This window comes from Aphelocoma coerulescens, chromosome 2 (assembly GCF_041296385.1).
Source record: "Aphelocoma coerulescens isolate FSJ_1873_10779 chromosome 2, UR_Acoe_1.0, whole genome shotgun sequence".
Classification (NCBI taxonomy): Eukaryota; Metazoa; Chordata; class Aves; order Passeriformes; family Corvidae; genus Aphelocoma; species Aphelocoma coerulescens.
The window spans coordinates 47,856,663-47,877,648 of record NC_091015.1 but is presented as its reverse complement, the minus strand read 5'-3'; the positions used below and the strand labels follow the sequence as shown (position 1 = coordinate 47,877,648).

General features: G+C 40.9%; 1 protein-coding gene across 6 annotated transcripts in view; it reads right to left on the bottom strand.

Annotated features, from left to right (window-relative positions):
* RARB (retinoic acid receptor beta) overlaps window positions 1–20,986 on the bottom strand; it is a 329,805-nt gene that overhangs the window by 190,373 nt on the left and 118,446 nt on the right. For all 6 annotated transcript variants that reach the window (XM_069007313.1, XM_069007312.1, XM_069007314.1 and 3 more), the window contains one exon: window positions 2,346–2,846. In XM_069007313.1, coding sequence (XP_068863414.1) covers window positions 2,346–2,523 — 178 coding nt within the window. In that variant the 5' untranslated portion in view covers window positions 2,524–2,846. The remainder of the gene's footprint in view (window positions 1–2,345; window positions 2,847–20,986) is intronic.

Sequence of the window (20,986 nt, the reverse complement as noted above, 5' to 3'; positions counted from 1 at the left end):
AAATTCTCATTCAAGTCATCCTCCGTCCTAGCTTGCCAATTTTAGCTGGTATTTGCAAACACTGTTGCCCTGAGCTATGCACAACAGCTGCCAGGCTTTTGTGCTCAGTCAGAGAGCCAGTGCTGCAAAGCACCTCAACAAAAATACTGACCTGAAAATGCTGGGACCAGGGCATAAAGACACAAACCCCAAGATTCAGAAGTAGCACCTTATTTGCATATTGACAGAAATTCATACTAAGCACTACTTTTCTGAGAGGCCGAGCACTGACTGGTTTATTAATCATTAATAATGCATCAGCAACACAGTCTTAACTCCACAGGAATAATTCATAGAAAAGAAAAACTCTGCATTGCTGCGCCATATAATTTTGATATTTACCAATGTATGCCTCAGAAAACATTCCCACTTACTAATAAAACTATTTCTTCAACAGGTGCGTATTCCTGAAGTAGTGCAGGATAAATTCAGAATGGTAACCTGATAATCAACCAGGATAATTTCTGACAGGACTGGAAAATTGAAGTTACTTGTAGACCTTCGGGCTGTTTTGTTTTTCATCTCCAGTAAAGATAAACACCCTGCAATAGAACAGGGCAAATAAAAACCTGACCCGATTATACTTCTTCACATGTGTGACTGGATAGAAACTGTCCACACAAACGGAAAACAAACAAGCAAATAAACAAACAAAACCCCCACCAGTATATGGTCTTGAATACTTCAAGACTGCCCAGCATTCCAGTATGTGTATGTGAGACATGAAGCCACAATTAGTATCAAGCAGCACAAAACATACAACTTAACTCTTCAGAAGTATTGTCTTCACTGTGATTTCCCATTTAAGTTTGGAGCTGAAACTTTGTGAGATTTCTGTTGAAAGATGTATCAGGGACAAGTCTCCTTTTCCTTTAGTAGAAAGTGCATTGTTCCACACGTGCTGTTTAGTCAAGACTTCTCATATCCAACAGCCACAGTAATGTATTTAGACAAGCACCTTCAACAACAAACTGATCTGCAAAGCTGTATACATCTGGGTTTCCTAGATGATAAATACATCAGTCACCGACTACAAAGACCTCCAGAGAGGTATCATGTCTAAGTGATCCCACTTAAAAAGTTTATACCTGGGACAGCTTTGTTTGGAGCCACTTAAACATACATAAAACTAAGACCAAGCAGAAAGCATGCTTGTCATAAGGCAATGAGAAAGCCTTGCCCAGCTAACACCCTCAGCAGCGCTGCATGTAGAACTGTCCCGGTTTCAGCTGGGAGAGTTAATTTTCTTCCTAGAAGCAGGTAGAGAGCTGTAGGTTTGGGATTGAGTATGAGAATAATGTTGATAGCAACAACTAAAGCATCACTGTGTTAAGTAGTGTTTACTGTAAGTCGAGGGCTTTTTAGTTTTCCATGCTCTGCCACTGAGGAGGTGCACAAGGAGCTGGGAGGGAGCACAGCCAGGACAGCTGACCTGAATTGGCCCAAGGGATATTCCATGAGGTAAAGTGCCATCCCCAGTATATAAACTGGGGGGAGTTGGCCAGGAGCTGCCAATGGCTGCTCGTGGACTGGCTGGGCATCTGTCAGCAGGTGGTGAGCAACTGCAGTGAGCATCTCTTGTCTCTCCTGGGTTTTACTTCTCTCTCTCTTTTTGCTGTCTCCCTTTCCATTACAATTATTCTTATATTTTATTTCAATTATTAACTTGTTCTTATCTCAAACCATGGGGTTTACCTTTTCCCCCCCCGATACTCTTCCTCATCTCACTGTGGGGGAAGGAGAATGTGAGCAAGCAGCTGTGCAATAGTTGGTTGCTATCTGGGGTTAAACCACAACAGAAACTCAGCCACAGACTCCAGGGCTCATTCTGCAGCCACAGGTAGCTCACAGCTACCAGCTGTCCTCTGGGCTGCTCTTCAGAAGCTGCACAGGAAGAAAGTAGTTACTTATGGAAGAAAACTAAAGCAGTATTAATAACTGTGCAGCTGAAGAGAATTCTATACTGAGGAATCATTACCATTCATGAATACAAAAAGGTCAATTTTTCTTTAAAAGCAACACTGGATTCTCCAGCTAATACAATAATGCAGGATATACCGAAATGCATTGCAGGTTTTTGTCACTCTTGGTTTCAATAGATTTGGTATGCCATACAGTTGCCTGTTTATTTTTACAAAAACAAGAAGTGAAAACGGTATTTCAAAACAAATGCATGCTCTTTGCTCAAGTAAAATACATCATAGATGAACAACTGCAATTACTCTTGATATAATTTCAGAATGCACACGATCAGTCTCTATTAGAGGAGAGCTGGCCAATAAAAGGTATTAATACCAAGCACTTACTTGCAGGTGATGGGGTGCTGCATCCACTAGTTGGTGGGTGACTCTGGAGTCCATGGAGGGAAGGTAGTGACAGTCCACCAATGACGGGAGGAAAAAGTAAGGGATATGGTGCTGCTGGATAGTGAGTCATATGTCCATTCACGGCCGGTACCGGACATGTGCGGCTACTGGTTGTCATGTTAACACCTCACAGTGGACAAATATTATGTTGCATCACTCCAGACCAGACAATTAAATACCTCAAACTGTGAATGACGAGGGCTGTCAAGCCTGAAAGTACAGCTTGAGCTGGATTGTGTGATGATGAAAAGGTAATTCACTAGATCAGGTCCATCCTGTATTTCATCACTGCTTCCTGCTGTTCTCCCTTCTAGGACATTCTTGCTCTGGAGACTGTGGGTAGAAAGTCCTCTTACTCTGATATCAGGGTGCAGTTCAGTTGCTTATGCAAATGTTTCTCTGGAAGCACAGTTGCTCTGTACAGATGCGTACTGACAAAGTCTGGGGGAAGAAAACAATATATTGATTATAATATACATATTTTTTAAATATGCACATAGAAAAAGCTTTTTTCCCATTGTTACTTTTGTTAAGTTACAATTTATTTATTGGTATCCCATGAGATCAGCTTGATATTTACATAGGGGTAAAACTCTCACCCTGTTACTGAAGCTAACAGCAGAACACCCATTAAGTTGATTTCCTTGCACAATCTGCTACCCCAAAAGCTATTTCTGGTGTGACGTAGTCATGTTGTGAAAACTTCCAGATTTAAAACCAATGTATCAATAATTACCTGAAATATTGATGCTGGGGGAGGAAAAAAAATCAACTTCTAAAAAATTTCCATGTATGTAAAAGCTTTCAGTGTCCCCCTAAAAGCTACAAAACAAATGGCACTGAGGAGGCTCTCAACTTCCCTCATTGCCATGGCTCAGGCAGGGCACTGAGGCATGTGTCTGAGGATGATCTTGGGTTGGACTGTTAAAGCAGTAATTGGTTTAACAATGACTGTTTTTACAAGGAATAGTTAGTTTATCTTATTATCACTTAGGAGGCACCTTACTGATTGTTCTCTCTTTTTTCTTTTTTCTTTTTTTGAGAGGTAGGGGGAACTGTCCAAACAAAGAAGCACCTATTATTTCATAATCTAGGTGAGTAACATGACTCAATACACTGCTCCTGTGCTGTGCTAGGGAACTTGCTTGTTCTCATGACCACCATCTTCAAAGTCATCCAGAGCTACACACACCTTCCTCAGTGTTTCACCCAAATGGCTGCCACCTTTCAAGGGGTCCTCATTTCCTCAGGCTCTGTACCGAAAGCCCCAGGCTGAGAACAGGACGCGTCTTGTGATATTCTCACCCATGAAATTTGCTCCTGCCATAGTAGTTCAAGTCTGCATATGGCTGGAGCATATAGCAAATAGCATCTGCATATAGCAAATGGCTGGTGGTCTCTGAATCAACCTGCTGGTGCAACACCAGTAAATGTTAGTGGTGTCTTGGAGATACTGTACTGGGAAGGCTGCAACTGCTCTGTATTGCAAGCACTGCTCCTGTGTACTCATGCAGTACTCCAAGCAACAGCCAGTGAGTGCTGCAGCTGACTCCTGAGCATCACCCTGCATGAAGAGTTTACTCATCTCCTCCAACACATGCTGTAAAAGAAAGACAGTGGGAGCCACAGAGCAAACTCAGCCACCCAAAAGTAAGGCAATCCATGGCTGCCTAAAGCTTTGCTTTCTGAAACAATGTACTACACTCTTCCATCTGCCACAGTCAGTGATCAGTAACCACATCCACCGCTATACAGCACTTTTATCTGTAATTCTTTGAAATTATAGCCTGAAACCAAAGGCAAGAGGATTTTTGGGTGGGAAAATAAAGGAGCAGTGAAATGATGTGTCAAGGTCACAAAGCAAAACTGATGCCAGAGGAGGAAAACTGCGACAACGCAACACTGACTATCACTACTGCTACTCAGTGCACCAGTTGTCAGTAAGAATTCAAATGAGCAAGGAGGAAAAAGAAAAAACCCAACTCAGATGCATATGTTTGCCTGTCAGAGAGCAGCGGAGTGTTTCTGCTCTGTGTGGAATACCAGCAAAGGTTACCAGTTGTGCATGTTTTCAGACAGCAGCTTCTGCCGAGTGCAGCCTGCTTGGCTATAACTGAAATGCAGCTTGTAAGTATTTGATAACTGTGTAAATTATGCACAAAATGCCTTCAATGCTAGTGGAGGCAAACGTATGCAGAGATGAGGCTGTAAGAAGGGGACATAGCAAGCTAAGGCATAGCTGCTGGTCAAGCTGAGCTCAAGGACCTGCCTGGAGACCAGCAAAACCAGGCAGACCTTGGGAGGCAGCCCCAGCAGCTAAAATACATCGACATCACAAAATGAGATGAACCATCGCTGGTGCCTGCCTGTTTTACCCAGCTAAGGCTTTACGAAGCTTAAGAGACAAGGAAAGTCAAGTATCAAAGGAACACGTGAAGTTTTATAAAGCAATTCCATAGAAGCTGGCAAAAATACTACACTTTTAAGTGTTTGCAAAAAAAAGAACACGAGAGGGATGCTAATGAATACCAGCCCTAAAAATGTGTGCATTAAATTAAACACAGAACAAGGTCATCTATTTTTAAATTATGTAGGGCTTTGGAAACAAAATTCATCTTATAAAACTATCTAATACCTTCAATTATATTCCTATTAGCCAGAAAAATGCAGAGCTCATCATAACTTCAAAATGTTCCCAGAACCACATCAGATCTATTTGCATATTTAAGTGAAAAGTATTCAGAAAAAAAGCAACTCCTTCAGGACAGAGGGGAAAAAAGGCACTCAGGAAAACTGCTTGGTCACTTCTTCATTACTGAAGGAACATGATCTGTGATGGAGCCGGTGATGACAGAACACAACACTGTTATAGCTCCTCAGTATCAAATACATATATTTACAGTGCCCAAAATAGGTTATAATCCTGCAGTTTTTCATGCTTATAATTTTACGTGAGATATAGTTATAAACTGAAATTATTACGTGAAAGTAAGTTTTTCTCGCCTTACTCAAAAATGACCTTCCTTTCACCACTCACGGCCAGAAATTTCCTGCAGATAGCTGTGCTGGAGATAAGCCTTCAGGACTTGCTCCTCTTCAGAGTTCTTCAGAAATTTACTTTCTATAGGCATGATACTCTAAACAGCGTATCATTTGACTCCAAGTAGCATCCCTTGGGAGCACCAGGTTGTTCACACAGCTGAACATCTATGCGATGGTCAAGGAGCAAATTGTAGGCAGACATCTACATATCAGCAACTCCAGCTTCTTGTAAAGGAGCAAATGCCACTCGTATTCTGTGGTTACCAAGGGACTTCAAGTCACCAGCTCTGCTAACAGAGATTACAGACCCATCACTTTCATCACTGCACAGCAGAGGACATCCCAAAGTAGAAACTGCTGCAGGACAGGAAACCCAACAATCAGCTGTTCCCATTCACACTAGTTCCATGGAACAACTCCCAAGACCCATTTCACTCATGTATCACCAGACAGACACATTCATGTCCCTGAACTCACTGATGAGGACCTAGCACTGGACATCAGCCACAGATGTCTCGGCTGCATATGATTCCAAGGTGAAAACATCTCTTTTGCCTAACTAAACCTGTACCATAGCTCAAAACACTGTACGGATGTCAGTTTTGTGAAGGAGATTTTCCTTTGTTGTCACTTGCCATGGTAAATACCCCACAGCTGAAAAGCTTACCCTAAATGGGTCAGGAAGAGCCAGCTACCACAGCTGAGGACTTACCAAGAAGGAACAAGCCAAACTGACTGCAGAGTCACCTGGATGGTAGATGACCACCCATTCATGTGATGCAAGAGCACAGATTTCTGCCCTGGAGGCAGAAGGCAAAATTCACAAAAAATGGCTGTCATAAGGCACTTCAGAGGATCTCCTCGGCATATGATGAAAATCCTCTTCCATAGACCTCTCCTTAGTGACTGTTCATGAGTACAAGGCCCTTAGAACAAGCAGTATGGAAAAGGATCATACAGAAAAGTTCCTTTGAAGGTTCACCAAGAGATGATAACACTATGCACTACTCTGCATTGAACAGCAGCCAATGACTCTTCTTTGACAGAACATATGCCTCCTCCTCTTTGGTTTTTACAGGCCTTTTATTGACTTGACTTCAGTGATAAAGCAGATGGCCACAGGGGAAGGAGGCTACAGTAGCTCTAGTGCAGAGCAGAATATTTATCAGCTGCAGTTAATGCAGCAGGTGTATCTGTCTCTTCTGCATTTCTTCTCAGTGTTTGCACAGCTGAGAAGAAATTTAAAACTACAAATTTTCACATATAAGCTCCAAATTTTACTGGATGAACAGTAACCCAACTTTCCTTATTGTCGCTTAATTTCCTATGCATTTTGCACAGGCTCGACTACAGAAAATAGCTTTGCTCTTCAGACATCCGTCAGTTCTCCTAAAATATATTAAATGTATTGAGCCTCATTCATTATATTGCTGTTTAGCTTCCATTTGGTAACAACATTTGGTATTACTGTAACATAACTCATCCTTCTGAATTTTTCACTTGTATGAGATTTATTTGAATTCCTAAAATCCCTTTGCTTTATAGGTGACTTTGATGCACATCAACAGCTGGACAGGCAAGAAGCCAAGGCAGGAGGCTTGGCCAATTGTTCTGTGTCAGTAGGAAGGTTACACTCTGTCCTCCCTTTTACCAACAACACCCCAATTCCACATTCCTCTTCCTCCCCTTTTACTATCCATAGCAGGGAATTAAGTTGTCAGTATTGCAAGTAAAGCAGAATTCTTGCTTTTTTTTTTTTTCCCTACTTCTGAAAAGGTCAGTGGGGAGTTTTGCCCTATGTATGGCAATGTTTGAAATTCAGCAGTCATTTTAAGATATCCAAGATGTAGCACCCAGAAAACCTCTAAGCTGAATCTGCCATCCCTACACCCTTCTGCCATAGCAAACTGCTGTTGCTCTTCCTTTACAACTGGGGGAGGAAACCAGGAATGCAGGAGAGGCATCCCAACACGAGGACATGTTCTGCAGAGAGCTGGGCGCTTGGGAATTTGCTTCTCCAAGCCCTCGGTCTGCAGCATTGCTGCCCCCGAAGTTTCCAGGGTCACAGAGGAAGTCTCTTCTAAGTTCATTTCCCATTTTCCTGCCAATGCCAAACCCCCCGCCCCTCCCTTAAATCTTAGGCTAAAACAGGAACCTCTGGACTGGGAGGGCAGCCTGGACAGTAAGACACAAGAGGCAAGTTGCTCCTCTCAGAGACACAAAAACAATTTCAGAGAAATTTTGCATATAAAACCTTTCAACAATATATTACATGTTTTTCCCAAGGGACAGAGCCGGTGGAGTTCTTATTTATTAGGTGGCTTCAAGACACATTCTAATGCTGTTTTCAAAACAAGTCAAGTTTCGAGAACCCTTACTGTATTTAATGTATAGTTTGTATTGCAATCCCTGATTATGCATATGCTTTCTATTATGCTGGCTGATGGTGTTGCATTCAGCGGTACTGAATAATTCAGCAGATTTAGCACGACTCAAGTGTAAATCAGTCAGATCCAGTAACACGATAACCACACTGCCTTTAAACTCTTAAAAATGCATGGAAACTTTTATTTCATAAAGAGGCGTACTGTGCTCTGCACCAGTTCTCACTGACTGTGAGATGTTGCATTTTTGTTTTCATGGCTATCCAACAAGATTGAATTAAACAATAAACTAGTTACCGTGGCAGAAGTCAAAAAAAAAAAAAAAAAAGCCTTTGGAGTGTTATGTTTCCTTTATTAGCATAGTGATGTGAAACTAAACAGAAAAAGCAATCTAATAACAAACATTCCTTTGAGAAGGGCTCTGGGAGCAAAAGGACATCCACTTATTGTTCAGCCCATCCCATTGGTCCATATACGGCAATAAAGGTACAATAGAAGGAAACAGGAAACAGACTGGCACATCTGCATTATCTTATTAGAGGCTAATGGATATCTGAGAGGAACATGCATCTGATGCTGAATAGTCTGTACCAATCTCCGAAGCAATTACTCTTAATTAGTGGATTCTGTTTATAGATGGAACTTAGTGTACCCTTTTGTATCAAAGAGATGCAGGCATCTGGAGAGAGATATGTTTTTCTTAAAGGGAAAGCACTGCAGCACAATGTGAGGGTTGGGCTGTTTTTTGGTTAAGGTTTTGTTGGGGTTTTTTTTTTGCAAATAAAAGCTCTCTGAAGCATAACATATTCTACTGTATTATTAATCAAAAGAGCATGCTGGTTTAAAAAAAAGTAAAGGGGAAAAAAAGACCATACTCTTAATCTCAAACTCTGAAAGTAAACACAGAAAGCTAATACTTGCATATGAATTATATGACAAAAACCACTTTGATGATAAGCAAATAAACAACTGAACCTAAAATTTCCAACCGCTGGCCAAAAAGCTTAAAATAGCAGCTTAAGTCAGAAGAACAACATCTGCATTTTGTATCTGCCAAGTCTGCAGCCAAAAAAAGTAAACCACTCTATATGACCAGATGCATGAATAAAAAAGCAAATGCATGAAACAGAACTTCAAAGTCAGATAATTGAAAAGCAGATCTGTAGCTCTTACATCCTATAACCACAATTGTCATATATTTTCAACTATAGGTGAAAGACTTATGGAAAGAGGGAAGATAAATTGTTGTAATAGAATTAAGACACTCTTACTATGACACTTTTCCTGAAACTTGGTATGCAAGATAGCTGCCTGCTGGGGGACTGTGAATTCCTTTTTGTCATAAAGCTGACACTTGCAAAATGGGTTTCTGTTTTATTTGGGGGTTTTCTCCCCTGACATTGCTAAGAGATAATTAATATAATTAATGCAATTGTTGTTTATTTGAAAATCCTATTGGGAAGTATAAAAAGGAGGGGGGAAAAGCTTCTTTCTCCCTAAGCAGCTATGCTTCGAATTGCCTGCATTGCAAACACACGCTGATATACGCCTGAAAAAGAGCAAATCTAAATCTGAAAGGGGAAAAGGGAAAAAAAAAAGTGAGACACAATGACATCCATTTATTTACACACCATACAACAGTACCCTGCTGTGCCAACTATTGATTTTAGTAGAACTGAGAGTCCATGTTGGAGAGGAGCAGCAGCTGTGAGTACATAGCTTGAATCCTCATATGGGAACAATACTCCATAAGCAGAATAACCTATTTCAGCCAACCTTCATGTATAACAACTAACATTAAAAACACACAGAGCTTACATTTCAAAAGCTGAAAGGCATCATGGTTCTTTGCCCCGCAAAGGTTCAGGGGAGTTATTAATTTATTTGTGCTAACACAACCAAGAGGTGTGAAGGATTGGAAATCCATGCTTCACATGTCTCTTATTCTAGAGATGTTAATTCTGTTCTATACTAACCATATTTAAGATCCTGCCACTGCATCAGGCAATTTCTCATCTTCTCCTGTTGTCTGCTGTTTTAAAGGGCTGTTTGTAACTGAGATGTGGGGTGGTTGGGTTTCTGGGGGGTTTCTTTCGCGGGGGAAAGGGGGCAGGGGATTGGTTGTTGCCTTTTTTTTTTCCACAGCTATCTGCATTTCATGTTTCTTTCATTACTCAGCAGTTGCCAAAACTATACTGAGAAGTAAAGATAAATGGTTGGGTCAGGTGATGGGGTTAACAATTTACTGTGTGTACTGCCCTGAGAGCCAGATATAGTAGAATTGGCTCATGTTTATGTACAGGATGAGAAGTTGATTTCCTGTGCAGTGGCTTTCAATCACCTCTGTAAGGGACTCTCTTGCACTTTTCTGCAGAGAATTCAAAGGGCTCTGAATACATTTTGTGCTGGTATATAGGACACTCTGCTTTGTAACTAAATGCATTCCTTATTTACTCTGTCACATTCAAAAAATCCTGAAGGACAGTCAAGAAAAAAAGTTCTCTTTCATCTATGGAAACCAAAGGAAAGGTAGATGAGCTTCCTGCTCCCCGAGTTTTAAGTGAACTTGTACACTCATTACACTGCCCAAATTTAAAAGCTATTTCTTAATGCTTAAAACTGCTCTTTCAATGGAATTCAACACTTCTGTTCTTGAACTGTCATCTCTGTTGTTCCTTATTAACATTTCCAAGGATGTAAAACAGTAACTCCATACTGAGAATGAGAGACTATCCCGTGTCCTACAGAGGTTTAGGAAATCAGAGATTTGCCAGACCAAAGCTGCGGGGCTATTCTGCAGACCAAACCTGTTTCCTTGTTTCTGCCCATCCACAAAACTCAAAAGAAAAAGCACATCCGTTCTCTCAAACACAATTCAGATACCCACAATTTAAACAGCACAGGGTAGTTAGCAAAAAAACAGCTCTTAAAAAGTAGGTTGGTGCCTCAAGTCGCACAGAACCAGAAACTCCAGTATGAAGCTTTTCCCACTCAAGGTGCTGTGCCTATTGCTTTAGTTCTCTGACCACATTTTCTCTGCAGGTGTCCTGTGTTCTTGCACAGTTTCTCCCTACAGTTCAGAAAAATGAGATTGGATTTAGCAATCCATTATCCTTTACTGTCCTATGTGTCCAATCAGATTGTTTTGTTCGTAGCTGCTTCTATGCAAGATGGCAACCACAAAGAGGAGATACGATTGCTGACAGGACTAAAGAACCTATCTCTTGGGCTCCCCCCTCATCATCAAGTCAAAGAAGGGAAAAAGAACCACAGGTAACAAAGGTAAGCTGCAACCAGCACCAATACACTTCTAGGATTTGGAAAGATTTACACAGGCTAACAGGTAGCACCTTAAACTGACAGCATACTCAACTATCCATGATCCTCATCCATGAAGGAAAGGTGCCATCTCCAGTTAAGTTCAGAATGGAACATGCTCCCTGTCCAGCAAAAAATCCCTTCCACTAAAGTCTCCTTAACTGGCAATTAATTGGTCTTTCCCCTTGCCTACAAGGCACCACAAGATAGCATCACATGGATTCCCAGCCAAAGCAAGCTTTTGTGAGAAGAGCTCTTGGAAAGAGATGGGAGGCCAAGGGAAGGGAGACTGATTAAGCAAGAAAAACCACATCCTGCTGCCTATGTTCAGTTATGTCATAGAGTATTATGGGATGTGCAGACATTTACAAGTATGCCAATCGCTTCCCAAGTGGCGTTACAGCGAGGAGGAGTGAGGAATCCATCTGAAGCCTCCCCAGCATGCTCTCAGAATGCTCATCCTTAACTTTCTAGCTGATGAGAAACATGTCATGGTGACCAACAGCAAATACAGCACTTAACATCACTGCAACTACTAAAAAGGTCTTATACTGGCTGTTTATAACTTTTAAGAGGCCTCCGAGATCAGTAAGAGGGGGTCAAGTGATGTTATTGTTCTGGTGACAGACGGAAGATCCCTAGTAAATGATCGTGGCCGGGGAGTTATTAAAAGAATGGAGTACTTCATCAGCTCAGAAGCTGAAGAGGAAAGCAGCTTTGGAGGGCGGTTCCTTGACAGAAAAGTACATTTCTTTGGGAGGCCAACAGTCTACAGTCAGAACATGCACTGCAGAAACAGGATGACAAGAGATACTTTCTTAAGGAGAGCACAAAGACATGCAACAGCAGTGACAACTTTTACTGGTACTGGTCTCAAAACCCCAATCAGTGAAGCCAGGAGTCAAGGAAAATGATTCCTCAAACGCTCTTTGAGTGGTGGGTGCAGAAAACATTAGTTTTGATGACTGTGCTTTATCTGAACATCCACGTAGGTGATGCAAAGTTGCCATAGGGTTATGTTGGGAAGGATCAGGGCAATTTAGACCTGCAGCCTTTGCTGTTAGTTTTTTGAATTGCTAGAGATGACTGTCCCAGCACAGAAGCAAGTCTCATCTCTCTGATCAGACTTAGAGGTATCTTCCTGAGAAGTCCTGGTCCTAGCAGGACCACCACAATAAAGCAAAGCAGCACAATCTCTCCCTGCCCGAGGTCATTTGAGTAGTCTTCCTCTGCATGGGCCCATACAGGATATCTTTAGTGCCACTAAGGATGGAACCGAGTAGTTAGATTTATCCAGCCTGGATGTCTAGCCACAACTGCAAATATTGTCATTAGACTTGCTTTCATCACCAAATTAAGGCAGAAAATGCTCAACATATTTAACTTCTACTTTGTTCAGTATCTGGACAACCAGTAAATACAGATCCTTTTGTGCCCTGCTATGGCACAGATGTGCTGCCTGGAAAGGCACTGAAAGGTCAGTATGTGATCTTCACACACTGTGCAAAGAAGCAAACAGAGTTCAACAGTCACTGAGATAAAAAAAGGATGAGAGTAAAATTCTGTTTAATTTGGAAAACATGCACTACAGCAGAAGGTTCTGCCTCAGCTCAGCACACTTCACTTTATAAGCCACACGAAGAAGCATCCTGAAAGAATCCACTTAACTGCAAAGCAAAATTCTGCTATCTGGAGTAATCTAAACTCATTGTTAGGATGAGCATGTGGATTCACTCAAAAAATGAATAATGTTTATTGAGGAGGCTGTCTGAGAAACCTGAAAGAGGATTTTGTAGGGGTTGTGCCTGAATTGTGAAATAATGTAGGCTTCCCAATCCCCCAAGATCTGGGAGGCAAGACACTATGCTCAGGAGGTAGGTTCAATCTGTTAGCAGTCCAGTTTTCTGCACCACAAGGCTGGAAGTTCTATTTCCTCTGAGCTAGAGGAGTTTGCATCCCTGCTGCACCCATTTGTCAAGTGAGGACGGTGATCCAAGTGGAACAGGGGGAAAAAGAGGGTTCAAGCACTGGTTGTGAACTTTGTTTGTGAAGACTAGTCTGTTGGACTAGAGGTGCATCTATCATCTTAATACCATGGAGGTGTGGACGCTGTGCTAACACAAAATAACTTAACACACATAATTTATCACCTTTTGTTATATACGTCAAATCTAGTAGTCTGTCTGCTGAAAGGTTCTGCAATTCCTCTGAGTTATTAGAGTCTTCTGTCCTACTTTACCCAGAAGACGACATTTCTGCTGTCTACGTCAGGCTCCTGAACCTTCACTTATTACATATCACAAGTTCCAATATATTCCCAGTAAGACTCCCTGAGGGTCAGCAGAATATGCCAGAGGGCTGGTGGAGATTATGAACATCTATTTTAAAACCTCTGTTCTCTGTAGCTCCCTGTCACAGGAACAATAGGGTAGCAAAATTAGGAACAAGCACAGCCATTAACTAGGAGGGGACAAAGCCATAGCATGGATCACAGAACAAAAATAGCATTTTTATTGTCAATATTTTGCTTAACAGGGAGCCAATAAAGCAATTGCAAAATGCTAATAATACGCTGAGATAACACTGCACATGTAAGCACCTTCAGAGCCATCCTCTGAATCATCTGAAAATGTTGCAAAAACCTTATCAGTCAGGTCATAAGGACAGAGGTGCAATAATCAATCACAGTACCCACAAAACCAGCACATCTTTTCCACATTCTAACATGCAGAAGATCTATATCCCAGAATTGTCTGCTAGAGGTGCTGGACAGATGGATTACATTGTCAGAAAGACCAACATGAACTATGACCTTACATTTCACATCCAAAAGCAACTACGAGGAGCCTAAGCACTGACAAAATTCAAGGAGACTTGTGTCATGCCCACCAGTCTGCAAGGCGGGACTTCTGATACAACACAAAGGTATTCTTGCAGCGTAAGCAAGTGTGTGAATTAACTGCACAGCAATCATTCCCACCAAGCCCTTTTCTGAAAGGATCTTTCCACTGGTAAACGCAAGACAACTTTCCTGCTTCTGTGAGCTGAGAAACCAGCCTGAATTACTTCATGTTCACTGTGCAGAAAGAAGTTGATGCAGACTCTAAGGAATGGAGACAGGTAATACACCACCATGCAGCACTTAGACCTGCCCAAACCTGCCATCATATTTAAATATTTCAGCTATAACCTGGATCAAACACTTATCAGGGCAGCATTTAGCTTCTGAATGCATTGGGATCACTAATCTTTCAGCTTCACGGGCAAAGTAATCTATTAAAATAAAGAATTTTGAAAACATTTAAGAAAGTAACAGTGAGCATTTTCATAATTAAGTCATGAGATGTGGCTTAAGCGCAAAGCTCTCAAAAACATTGCAAATCCCCAGGAGATGCTAAACTTGGCTAACAGTGCCAAAGATGACTCCTCCTGTGGAAAGACAGTGTGGTTCAGGCAGGGCTTCTTCCAACAAGCCTCCAATCAATTCTGAACCACCACAAGCAGAACAACAGCAAGGATACTCAGCCTTGGCAACAAGATGCTCATTTCTGCAACCTCCAACCCACACACATCAATAAATGTAAGCCAGTAAGAGAAGCAATGCTCTCAAAGCTCCCAGCAGCACCTTTACCCCCATGACAGCAGTCAAGCTCAGTGTGCTGCTGAGTATAAGCCAGACCCATCTCCTGGTACTGACAGCACCATCTCTGCTGCAGTAACCCATCCTTCATCTGTGCTTACCAGGCTGTGCAGTCTGAGCCACTTTGCCAGGTACTCTGCATTTATTGTCTAAAAAACATATATCCAGAGCCAGACAGCTGGGCAGGTGTGCATTCCATACCACTCATTATGTGTCTGGTAACTGCCCTTCCCCACTGTAGCAGAATGATCTTACCAAGGCTCTTCCTGCATGATTTTCAGGACAGAAGCACTTCACAAGTCAGGATCCAGTGGACCAATGCACTACAAAGAACACAGAGGAATGAGAAGCCTGAAAGCCCAGCTGGGTGCCCAAGGCTGATAAGACAATCTGATTTAACCATGCAAATACCAGCAGCCAAGTAGAGCATATCTTGGAATTGGGAACGTCAAACCAGACATGTCACAACAAAGAGTGCTTTTCTAACAGCACCTGAAGTTCCTTCAACAGATGCACATTAGGTTAGCAAATGAATTAATCCCCAAGGAAAAAAAAAGAAAAGAAAAAAAAAGAAAAAAAAAAAAAGAAAGAAAAATCAAACCAAAACAGGATCTCGGTTACTGAGATAAAGCCATTCAAAATCCACTCATGTCTTTTGTGATTATAATCAGGCCAAAAAATCACTAAGCGGAATAGTCCACTCAGAGATGGCTGGAAGATACATGTTGGTTCAAGCACATCCCTCAGTATTATTCCAACTGCATCCTCTTTCCAGCTAATGGTGTCCGTGCCAACTGAGAGTCAGGCAGTTGTCCATTACACAGGGTCTCAAAGAGCACCATATGCTAAAGCAAATCCAAAGTAAGCAGAAAAAACCAATTCGTTTCCTCAAAACAACACATAAGCAAGAGAATGCAATAAAGATGCCAGCTAATGGAAATAATCTCTCAAAATAAGTGACATCTGTAAAGGCTGTCACTTCCTTTATATAAGCCACAGTTCTTAAAGATATTCTACCCATATGGCTCTCCAATTCTCAATGTGGAGTCCATCACTATAGGGACTGAGAGATGAAGAGAATCATGTTGCTCCACACTTCATATCCAAGTTTATGAGGGAGAGGGGAAGGAACCACAAGTGGGAAGAAAAATGACCATGCTGGGTACAGTCACTGTTGCTTCATTTGATGGCAAATGTGAAGATCCCCCTTTCATCAATGCCAAGCTTGTGTGCACTGTCAGAGTTCCACAGTGACAAAAGCCTGAAAAAAAAAAACAAAACACCTCAACCTATATAAATAAATATTTAAAGTGAAAAGTGACTAAATTGTGTGGAATACTTAGATATTCATGGACATATTACAAGCAACATACTTGACTGAATGACACATGAAAGAATCTTCCAAGAAAAATGATGCAGAGCTCTAACATAGAAAGAGATGGAAGAGATATTGAAGATCATTAAGAAAAAGCACCCTGTGGAACATTATTTTGTATAAATATCTGCATTTGCAACATGGACCAGATCTCATATTCATACAGCCACTCTGCCCCTGTTTTTGCCAGACAAAACCACGTGGGGATTTTTTAATAGTATACATCAGAAATCAGGAGATACACTCCTACAGTAATAATAGGAGTCCAGGTGTTAAAGAAAACCATAAGATCTCCTCCCTTCTAGCACATTTTCTAATCACAGTAATACTCCTAGACTAGAGTTTTACCATGTGTGAGCTATGACAACTTTTTCCTGCATGTGTTTGAACAGTAATGATGGGCCTTAACAATAATAAAAAAAGAATCAGGTGTATTGTCTTTATTATGAGAGTATAAGGGGTTTGAAACAGAAAGAAATATCTATTCTCTTGTACAAAGAAGAATGTAAAAACGTAGCCTCTGCATGTCTGATCTAAGCATCAAAGACTAAATGCCTAAAAGTAGAATAATACAAACATTTGAGAAATGCTATAAGTGAGAACATAAATTCCACCCTAGCATTTGATTTAGTGATAATCCTCCAAAACCAGTTCTGCATCTGATAAATACAGGTTTAAGATCCAGTTGTTGACACATGGTAAGGAAATGAAACACGTTCTCCCTATATGAAGTTCACATTTTTCTGGGTGAAACAAAGCACAGTTGTACCTCGTGTCTCTAAGGCACCTTTTAAAGCAATAAGGAGAACTGAAAGGCATCTACATGCAGCAGTTTTATCTGACGTGCTAAAAGGATCTCAGTTAAATAGCCTGACTGTCACATACACTCTTAAGCCTTTGAAAAATAAGGAAATCCAATTTAAGATTTAAGCAACAAACCCAAGACACACAGTTCCTTGGCATTACAACTCTGCTTCACATGTCTCACTTCAGCGGTAGGTCAGTTTCTCACTGAATCTCTTCAGCTCAAGCAAAATAAAAAGAGCTTTAACAGAAATGAGTGAAGGTAGAAAGTTTGGTTCACTAGAACATCACCGATCCTGATTAATAACAACCACAATAATAATATACACTCCTTTAAGAAATTCTCCACTTTTAAAGAAGAAATAGAAACATTAACAGGTCTGGCCAGTGGCAATGAAAGGACCCAGCTCATATCCTTCTGGATAGAACCCATCATTTACACATGTACCAGCCAACCAAGACTTTGTCCCTTAATTTTTAAAAGCACATAATTCTAAATAATTATGTTGCTCAGTGGTCCTGAGTACTACTGAACTCATCAAATGCATCAAATGGGAAGCTAAATTTTATAATTTAAAACATGCATACACATAAAAGGGGAGAGGGAGGAAAAAAAAAGACACCGTTTTTCAAAACAACATACAAAATTACATAGCAACAGTGTAAAAGCTTCTGAACAATTTCCTTTCCCTTGCCTCCAATGGAGGGTTTATTCCAGAGAGACAACCCTCAGCAGACAAAGCCTGCTTTTAAACATAGGAACACAGGAATTGCTATACTGGGTCAGATTAATAGTACATTTAGTTCAGTAACCTCTTATTTGACAGCAGCCAGAATCAGATGCTTTAGGGAAAGGATGAAGAAATCTCTAGGAGAGCAATTACAGAAAAAACTTTCCCATAAAATTTCTTTCCAACTCACATCATCTACTGGATGGCTTATGCCCTGTAACAGGAGATTTTCTTCTTGTCTTTTTGTTTGTTTTTGCTAGCCTGAATAATACAAATACCACTAAATAATACCCCAAGCACTGTGGATATCTTCTCTATCTATAGCCCATATGTTTTTAATCCTCAAAATTGTTGGCCCTAGCAGAACTGGGAGTCACAGAGTTTCAACATCACCAGCTCACTGTTTAAAATAATATTCTGCTCTGCTTTTAAATAACTCATGTTTTCCCTGGGTAATCCTGTGTGGTGATAGCACCCAGTATACCACAGTAAAAGAAAAGTTAAGTGGATCTAACTCACCTTCAAGATTCCCTTCTGGTCTGCTTTTCTCAACACAGTTTACTGCAGTGACTTTTAAGAAACAGCCTGGAGAAGGCAGAAATGCCTCCAAAATTCCTTCCCCCACAGCAAATGTTTCAGGTTTCCTTCAGGACAAATATTAGTTCCTTTGTCAAATTTACTTGTTCATCTTAATTGCTAGTATACACTTCTTCAAATGTCACCCTCTAGTTAACAACTTCCTTAGATTTTAGGGCAAACACTTTTCAGGGCAGGAAAAAAAATCGATTCTTGAATAAGTCAAGAGTAGCAAGTCATTTTTCTAATTAAGGCATTGACTTTCTACTAAGATTGTACTAGAATTATCTGTATAGTCACTTCCATGTTAAAACCCTAGGTAAATATTAGTAAAGAAACAATTACATCAATTAATAATAGCAGCTGACAGCTAAACACTACCAAGAGGACTCCATTCTCTCCTTAGGCAAACACAATGCCAGATTCCAAATGAAGGCAGAAGGGGAATAATATGGACCCAAGCTGTCCAAAACCTGTATTTGCATCTGCAAGTAAACACTTAAACTCTGTAAACACCAAGCCATTACCAGTCTGCTCACCATGCTCTCAACTGGGCCACAGCAAACAGCTAATGGGAAAGCTCCAGACGAGCAGGGATACTCTGCCTCTCTGGCAGCGTGCCCCATCCATTGACCTCCGGTTGGCTTTAGGGTCACTTGGGATTCATCCATGCTGGCTGAAGACTGTCGGCTGCCTCCAAGATTTCTGGAGAAGGTTGAACATTTGCAATTTTTCCTAATATATTCACATTGTCCATGTCCATATGTCTTCATCTGCAAGTCAGCTCAAGCATGGAAACGACTAGAGCATGAGCAAGTATTAGACTAAATTATTTCAGCAATCACATTACTTTCGGTCGTGTGATTTGCCAAACCAAAGCATCTGCAGCTCAGAAATGTAACTTCTAAATTTAAAAACTTTGCAAAAAAGTGAATCAGTTCACACAGATCTGGATGGCGACAATCCTCCAAAAGTTATTGCTGTGGATAACACCAGCATAAGCAAATCAGCCCTCTGAAATCACTTCAGGCAGAATACCTGAACAAGGAAAGCCTACATGGGGTCATTTTTCTTAATTTTCATTTTTGAACAACTTTTTAAACATCCATGTAAATAAAAATGAAAATAAACAAACATTCATAAGCAAAAATTCACACACTGTGAGTATCATACATCAAGGCTTCCCAGTCTCATTTAAAATTACATTCTCCCATTCAATTCCACCTATCTCTAGTCAAAGGACACAGCAGAAATGCCAAGAGTCTGGTCACAGTTTGAGGAAGAGGAATTGAATGCACAGAAACAGCCACTGATGGAGAGCTGGGAAGTCTCCCACTTGTATCCTCCTCATCTCTTACTGCAGGCCTTCCAAACAAGTTCAGTGAAAGGAAGCCATCGCATAGGTAGATAAAAAAGGAAACCAGGTTTGTATCCAGGGGCCAGCTCATACTCTCAGGTGATCTGCCCTTCACAACTCCTCACAGGTATAAAAAGCAAATACCATCACCCATCAGACAGAACAGGGGAACAGTGCTCCTGATCCCACCACAGCTGCTCAAAGTGTCTTATATACAAAGCAAGATGGAATAAAATGGACGCATTCAGGATTTTACGACTCTCACTATAATGCTTTCCTTTATTATTCACAGGATTTAGGAGATGCTTACCCCACCATCAAGGAGAGTCAGAGGCTCAAAATAACAGAGTTGCACTAGCTTCAAAGTGAAAAAAAGAAACTATAAATCAACCAGCTTAACTGGTACGTCTCTAAAAGGGAGAACATGTAAGAAGAAAGCTCAAAAATATTAGAAACCACTTCTGAGTACTGTCAAGCTGACTGAAATCTTAAGAGTTTGGGGGAAAAAAAAAAAGGAAAGTGTTGTGACAAGTAATCTAAACAAATGTTAAAAGTGAAGTTTGACAAAGATGAAATATCTGCCAAACACCCAAAACATAAATGAAACTGCCATTCAGCCAGGGCCAAATAAAACAAGATGCAGCCAGGCACTTTCTGACAGAACAGTAAGGGCATTGTTAGGTCTTCTTATAGACCTCCTTTCTTCATGCAAAAAAAAAAACAAACCAGGAGGGTAAAAAAAAGGCACACCACTATGTAGCAAAGTGTGCCTCCACTTCAGTGCACACCTCAGGCTCTCTGTTTATCTGTGAAAGAAGGGGGATGGGGGGGTTATCCATGGTTTCTGCTGAGCACTGGGGTGCTGCAACTGCTGGAGGTTTCCAAGGACCAGAACAGGAGGAGATGTTGAAAGATGACAGGGAACGTCCAGCAGGAGGAAGGAGAGAGTTTGGGGGAGTGGTAAGCTCATCTGAAACATTTAGCAGGATTTTACGCCTATTTGGTTTCAAAGGCTAATTAGCATTTTGAATAAAGGGCCTCTTCACCAAACAAGTAAACACCTCATCTTTCCAGGGACTGCCAAAAATCAAAGTTACCAAATGAATATATACAAGGTCTTTAAACTTCTAATGAACAATAAAACTATTTTCCCCATACATTTCCAAATAAAGAAGCATAATACAGCACAGAGAGTACAATGCCAAAAAAAACCCAACCCAGAAAAACCCAGCTCATAAACTCTGCAGGTTTTCTGAACAGTATTTTGATCGTTCCAGAAAGGAACAGTAAAAGCAGCTTATTCCCCACTACAAGCTTCATTTTAGGATCAAAAGGATAGCGAAGTACATACATT